At 35.2% G+C, this 8,015-nt stretch overlaps 1 protein-coding gene and 1 non-coding gene across 2 annotated transcripts; one reads left to right on the top strand and one right to left on the bottom strand.

Annotated features, from left to right (window-relative positions):
• Nucleotides 1-172: 172 nt before the first annotated feature.
• LOC145556629 (putative glycosyltransferase At5g11130) lies at nt 173-1,520 on the bottom strand. Its single transcript, XM_081618280.1, has one exon. It carries the CDS (start codon nt 1,489-1,491, stop codon nt 430-432), a length of 1,062 nt encoding a protein of 353 aa, XP_081474406.1. The 5' UTR covers nt 1,492-1,520; the 3' UTR covers nt 173-429.
• Nucleotides 1,521-2,205: 685 nt separating this feature from the next.
• On the top strand, nt 2,206-2,279 carry TRNAV-CAC (transfer RNA valine (anticodon CAC)). Its single transcript has one exon. It is a non-coding gene; the product is annotated as a tRNA-Val (tRNA).
• The last annotated feature ends 5,736 nt before the right edge of the window (nt 2,280-8,015 follow it).

Below are 8,015 nucleotides of genomic sequence, written 5' to 3'. Positions count from 1 at the left end.
AGGTGAAAGGTCATGCCTTTTTTTTAATAATAACAAAATGTGTGGGAAAGTAACCAATAGATCGTCAAACTATAACTAAAATGTTTATATGGTGGATAGTGCAACTAAACATTTTAATTTAAACTCATATGGTGAGACGTGCTTAGCTTACCAATTGCTTTTTAAATAAAGAAGTATAGATTAGGCAATTCAAAAGAAAAATCAAATGCAAACGTAACATTTATAGCCAATCTATACCATCACCACATGCCTAAGCTATTTCTCCACTCCATTATTCTTCTACCCTAGAATATTCCACAACCAACAACAAATCAAACAATACTCCACCAAACTAATTAATTATAATTAATAACAATTAATTAAGGGGTTTGGTAAAATATATGATCATGAATTCATGATTCATGGTCACATCATACAGTCGCCGTTTACTCACATTATCTTCCACTTAGAATATCTAATGCTATGTCTTCTAACCCATAGTTGATACATCACCATATGAAACGCATCGTATGGCTTTGGTGACGACTCATTCCATGCAAAATGTTGGGTCACCGGCCTCACCGCCACACCCAATTGCCTCATCTTCTCATATGTGCCATCTTCGCACGTGTGAATCAACGCCTTTTTTAATTCAATTGACCCCATATTCGAACTCACAAACAATGCAATTTCTGACCATTTAATAACATCTATTAACGGTAGATCTTGCATTGGACGGTCTGTAATTACCACGGGAACACATCCTTGTGCTAATGCCACACTCAATCGTTCCAACCCTTCAACATCATAAACAAACAAACAAAACTTACTATTTTGAACCCTTTCCACATACATCCCTTCATCCGACGGCTCAGATTCGATCAAAAACTCACCATCGTTTCTCAACCCATTGATCAACTCTACACTTGATTGAACCTCAGCAAACCTCCAATACCCTAATAAGCGCGTGGGAACACCCTCATTTTGTACCGCGCGTGGTAGAAGGGAGAATGAAGGGAGGGTGACATCTTTGTGAGGGATAAACTCACGCGCGGGTACAGGAAAACACGCGATCTGAATAGCATTTTTCTTTAACTCAACCACGTTTCGACTAGAGCTAGGACCAACCCCTTGGCAAGAAAAGTAAAAATGGTCAGCCCCAAGGGAGCGGTTCCAGTAAGGGAATGACGTTCGGATGAGCTGGATGTGGCGGTCGAGGGAGCGCGTGGATAAAGGAGGGAAAGGTAGGAAGAAGAGAGTAGCTTGGTTAGGGTTGTGAGTAAGGAAGTTAGATGCTAAAAGAGAGTTATGAAGAAGAGAGAAAGGAGTTGAGTCGTATTGCTGGTGGTTAGGTGTTGGGTAAATGAAGATTTTAAGGTTAGTCATCATTTTTTCATAGTTGGAAAAAAAAGTGGTTTTAGATGTGTACACGGTGGAGTTGGCCGCCGTGATTGGTGGTTGAAGGAAGAGGAAGAGAAAGGAGAGTAATAGTGTAGGACTAAGAATGTCCATATTTTTTTAGTGGAGAAAAAATGAATAAGGTGGTAGGAGGAATATCAAGTCATGAAGTATATATATATAAATAGGAATGTTATATAATGTTGATTTAGCACGTAATTGATTAGTATTCATCGTTGACTTTTTGCTATGTGATGATAGTGTATCATGTCACGCGCCTCTAGTAGGTCTTCAAATAATCGGTCTAATTTAACAGTGGAATTATGACATTTTTCTTTCGTATGTCCGTACTATTGTGCTTCAACGTACGAGAACAATGATGATTTGCTACCATGCACATGAATCATATGACCCATGTTTTTGGTGGACTAGCCGTGGAGAAAGAACCCGAAACGAGATATTAATATAGACGAGATTTGATTTAAATGGAAAAATATGAATAAATTACTCCTAATTATTTGTTCATTATTTATACTCGTAGTTTATATTAGCTTGTCATCAAGCTGTTAGAATCTAGCCTAGTTGTTCTGTAGTTGGTAGAATAATAAAAAACTTGAATAATATTGGAAAATTGCATGCATTTGACAAATCGACAGAAGCAACCTCAACTTATCTTCATTATTTTACAAATTGTTTTATTGTGGTCATAACTAACACAAATTTTCCACGCAATGCCATTCTGACAAACAAAATTCTGGCATTTTAATAAAGTATAAACTCACTTTTGTTTTTGTACTGATAACAAATTTCACAGTATTTAGTAAGTCAGTCTGGGTGGTGTAGTCGGTTATCACGCTAGTCTCACACACTAGAGGTCCCCGGTTCGAACCCGGGCTCAGACAATTTTTTTATTTTTAATTTTTTATTTTTAAATGCATGACATATATCATTAAATATCAAAGTGATGACTGTAATGAATTAATGATCAATGAATGTTGCATTGATAATTTGATATGTTAGGTTGACATAATCACATCCCTATGTAACTTATTTGTCAGAAATACTTGCGTGGACCTGGTTCACAATAATATTATTGTGGACCCGAGGTTTATACACACGCAACTGACATTATATTGAACATAGTGACCTTTATTTTTAACATAGTAACCTTATTTTTAACATAGTAACCTTTATTAAAAGTTGTATAACATTTAATACTATTGTGAACTTGAAGTACGACGTTATGACCCTAATTTTAACATAGTGATCTTTATTATTAATATTGACCTTATAAGATATTTCATTAAAAAAAATTAACCTCTTATAGCCTATATATTACCAAAATGACTTTTATTTTCAACATAGTAACCTTCATTTTATTATAGTGACTTTTTTTTTATTAATAAAACAACCATAGTTTCTCTAATGTTAGTGGTCCACAATAAATTAGTGTGAACCAGGTTCATTTAAGAATTTGTACTTATTTGTTTGCTTAATTGAGTATTTGTGTCGGCACTTTATTTTTTTTTCCAAAAATAAGGTTCTAAACTTGATACATTTACCACTAGTTAAAATGTTATTTGAGTATAATTGCTTTTTTTTCTATAATCAAACAAGAAAATGATGATATGATTTACTATTTTAATTTTTTATTTTAGGGGTTGTTCTCTTCAACTTAATTTATGTTAAGTTCAGTTCAGTTTTTAATTTCTTTCTCTCATAAACAATTCAGATTAGTTCAGTTCAGCTCAAATCTGTTCAATTATGTTCAATTCAGTTCAGTTCAGTTCATTTCCTAATTTCCTTCTCTCATAAACAATTCAGTTCAGCTCCAATCAATTCAGTTCAGTTTATTTCAGCTCAGTTCAGTAAATCGGAACAGGCCCTAAGAAGATTAACATGTTTACCTTAGCTTCTTAATAAATTGATTGATACATGAGAGATTTCTTGTGATCAGATGAACTAGGTTAAGCTCAAACAGTTAAGCTCAAACAGTCAAACTCAAAAAATTATGAACATTGATGATTAGAAAACTAATGAACCTGAATACTCAAGCTCAAGTTCCATGTTTGCGAATCAATCGAAAGACCGAATAAAATATTTATTTATTGTTTTTTTATTTCATTTCGTACCACTCGTCAATAAGAAGGATTACATATTGCTTAACCCAACACATTAGCATCCCAATCAATCAAGTTGACTCAAACTGATTTATAAAACCCACCAATATAATCTTGAATATCTCACAACTTGTCTATATCCTTTATCTCTTAAAAACTGCCCCGTTATAAATACATTTAAAAAAATATAAATAAATAAATAAATAAATAAAAACTTGGGCTAAACTTGAAGTATTTTGACCACAAATTCAGATTTCCATTAATTTATGCTCCTTACTTTGTAGTAAATAACATAGTCATGTTGTTCATCATGTGGGATCTTATTAGAATTGTTTCAATACTTATCAGGCCAAAACCACTAAAATTTCTCAAAAAGCGTGGATATTAGTCTTCAATTTTGGAATTTTTTTTGACTTTTTTCCACCTCGAAATAAAAATTGCCGAAATATTTACCATGGTTTCTAATACCCTCTGGGAGTCCAATTGGCTGGGTGGAACCATCCAATTTGCCTTTAAACGACCAATTTATCGGTTTACAACTTGCACCGATTTCATTAACTCAAGCCTACCACGAACATTTATGAAAACATATAATGATCAATTATGGTTCCAAACGGCATTATATGACCCCGAGATGTATCCCCTAAAATCTCATTTCCTTTCCACACTAGGCCCCGAAACCTTCGAAACCTTCAATTTTGGAATTTTTTGACTTTTTTTTTACACACGGAAATAAAAATTGCCAAAATGTTTACCATGGTCCCTAATTCCCCACGGGAGTCCAATTGGGTGGGTGGAACCATCCAATTTGCCTTTAAACGACCAATTTACCAGTTTACAACTTGCACCGGTTTCATTAACTCAAGCCTACCACGAACATTTATGACAACAAATAATGATCATATATGGTTCTAAACGACATTATATGATCCGAGATGTATTCCCTAATATCTCAAGTCTTTTCGACAACGGGCCCCAAAACCTTCAAAATTTCTAAAAAAGCGTGGATATTAGCCTTCAATTTTGGAAATTTTGACTTTTTTCCGTTCGCAAATACAAAATGTCGAAATATTTACCATGGTCTTTAATACCCTCCGGAAGTCCAATTGGGTGGATGGAACCATTGAATTCATCTTTAAACAACCAATTTACCGGTTTACAACTTGCACCGATTTCATTAACTCAAGCCTACCACGAACATTTAAGACAACATATAATGATCATATATGGTTCCAAACGACATTATATGACCCCGAGATGTATCTCCTAAAATATCAAGACTTTTTGACACCAGGCCCCGAAACCTCCAAAATTTCTCAAAAAGCGTGGATATTAGCCTTCAATTTTAGATTTTTTAGACTTATTTTCGTCCGAAAATAAAAATTGCTGAAATGTTTATCATGGTCCCTTATACCCTCCAGGAGTCCAATTGGATGGGTTGAACCATCCAATTTGCCTTTAAACGACCGATTTATCAGTTCACAACTTGCACCGATTTCACTAACTCAAGCCAACCACGAACACTTATTACCACAATTAATGATCATATATGGTTCCAAACGATATTATATGACCCCGAGATGTATCTCCTAAAATCTCAAGACTTTTCGACACCAGCCCCCGAAACCTCCTAAATTTCTCAAAAAGCGTGGATATTAGGCTCCAATTTTGGAATTTTTTTACTTTTTTTCGCCCGAAAATAAAAATTGACGAAATGTTTACCATGGTCCCTAATACTCTCTGGGAGTCCAATTAGGTGGTTGAACCATCCAATTTGCCTTTAAACGCTCAATTTACCGATTTGCAACTTGCACTGATTTCATTAACTCAAGCTTACCACGAACATTTATGACAACATATAATGATCATATATGGTTCTAAACGGCATTATTTGACCATGATATTTATCCCTTAAAATTTCAAGACTTTTTAACCCGGGCCTCGAAACCTCCAAAATTTCGCTAAATGCGTGGATATTAGACTTCAGTTTTTGAATTTTTTGACTTTTTTTCGCCCAAAAATAAAAATTACCGTAATGTTTACAATGGTCCCTAATATCCTTCGGGAGTCCACCTGGCTAGGTGCAAACCTCCAATTTGCCTTTAAACAGCCGAGTTACCGGTTTTCAATTTGCACCAATTTCATTAACTCAAGCCTACAGCGAATATTTATGACAACAAATGACATTCAATGACCCCGAAATTTATTCTCTAGAATTTCAAAACTTTTCAAAAGTGGGCCTCGAAACCTCAAAAATTTCTCAAAAGATTGGAAATAATAATTGTCAAAATGTTTACCATGGTCCCTAATATCCTTTGGGAGTCCAATTGGGTAGGTGAAACCATCTAATTTGCATTTAAACGACCAATTTACCGATTTACAACTTGCACCGATTTCATTGATTCAAGCCTACCACGAACATTTATGACAACATATAATGATCATAAATGGTTCCAAACGAAATTATATGACTCCGAGATGTATCCCCTAAAATCTCAAGCCTTTTCGACACCGGGCCACGAAACCTCCAAAATTTGTCAAAAAACAAGGATATTAGCCATCAATTTTGGAATTTTTTGACTTTTATTCACCCGGAAATAAAAAATTATCGAAATTTTTACCATGGTCCTTAATACCTTCCGGGAGTCCAATTGGGTGGGTGAACCATCCAATTCTTCTTTAAACTGCCAATTTACTGATTTACAACTTGCACCGATTTCATTAACTCAAGCCCACCACGAACATTTATGACAACAAATAATGATCATATATGGTTCCAAACGGCATTATATTACCCCAATATGTATTTTCTAAAATATCAAGGCTTTTCGACACCATGCTCCAAAACCTTCAAAATTTCTCAAAAAGAGTGAATATAAAGCCTTCAAGTTTGGGTTTTTTTGACTTTTTTCGCTCGGAATAAAAATTGCCAAAATGTTTACCATGGTCCCCAATACCATCCGGAAATTCAATTGGGTGGGTGGAACCATCCAATTTGTCTTTAAATGGCCAATTTACCGGTTTACAAGTTACACTGATTTCATTAAATCAAGCTTACCACGAACATTTATGAAAACATATAATGATCATATATGGTTCCAAATGTCATTATATGACCCCCAGGTTGTATTCCCTAAAATCTCAAGGCTTTGCAAAACCGTGAACCGAAACCTCCAAAATTTCTCAAAAAGCGTGGATAATTAGCCTTCAATTTTTGAATTTTTGACTTATTTTTGCCTGGAATAAAAATTGCTGAAACGTTTATCATAGTCACTAATACCCTCTGGGAGTCCAATTAGGTGGGTGGAACCATCCAATTCGTCTTTAAGCGGCCAATTTACCGGTTTACAACTTGCAGGAATTTCATTAAATTAAGCCTAACACGAACATTTATGACAACATATAATGATCATATATGGTTTCAAACGGCATTATATGACCTCGAGATGTATCTCCTAAAATTTCAAGGCTTTTAGACACCACCTCCAAAATTTCTCAAAAAGCGTGGATATTAGCCTTCAATTTTGGATTTTTTGACTTTTTTTGGCCTGGAAATAAAAATTGCCGAAATGTTTACCATGGTCCTTAATACCCTCCGAGAGTCCATTTGGGTGGGTGGAACGATCCAATTTGCCTTTAAACGACCAATTTACTGATCAATACTTGCATCGATTTCATTAAATCAAGCCTACCATGAACATTTATGACAACATATAGTCATATAATGATCATATATGGTTCCAAACGGAACTATATGACCCCGAGATATATTCCCTAAAATCTCAAGTCTTTTCGACACCGGGCCCTATAACCTACAAAATTTCTCAAAAAGTGTGGATATTAGCATTCAATTTCGGAATTTTTTGACTTTTTTTCGCCCGGGAAAAAATATTGTCGAAATGTTAACCATGGTCCCTAATATCCTCCGGGAGTCCAATTGGGTGGGTGGAACCATCTAATTTGCCTTTAAACGACCAATTTACCGGTTTACAACTTGCACTGATTTTATTTACTCAAGCCTACCACGAACATTTATGACAACATATAATGATCATATATGGTTTCAAACGGCATTTTATGACCCCCCCGATGTATTCCTTAAAATCTCAAGACTTTGCGACATCGAGCCCCGAAACCTCAAAATTTTCTCAAAAAGCATGGACATTAGCCTTCAATTTTGGAATTTTTTGACTTTTTTTCGTCCGGAATAAAATTGCCGAAATTTTTATTAGGGTCCCTAATAGGATAATACCCTCCGTGAGTCCAATTGGGTGGGTGGAACGATCCATTTGCCTTTAAACGACCAATTTGCCGGTTTAGAACGACCAATTTAATTAACTTGCATCGAACCCGACTTGAACCGAAATTGACCCAAATCCGTTTTAACCTGACAAAAACATAATTTAACCCGACTTGTTACTAACCTGACCTAAATTCAACCCAACCGTTTATAACCCGACCTGAATTTAACCCAACCTGCTACAAACCGACCCGAAATCAACCTACCTTGTTATTGAC

The sequence above is a fragment of the Chenopodium album genome, chromosome 8 (genome assembly GCF_948465745.1).
Source record: "Chenopodium album chromosome 8, dcCheAlbu1.1, whole genome shotgun sequence".
NCBI lineage: Eukaryota > Viridiplantae > Streptophyta > Magnoliopsida > Caryophyllales > Amaranthaceae > Chenopodium > Chenopodium album.
This window is presented reverse-complemented; position numbering and strand designations above follow the sequence as displayed.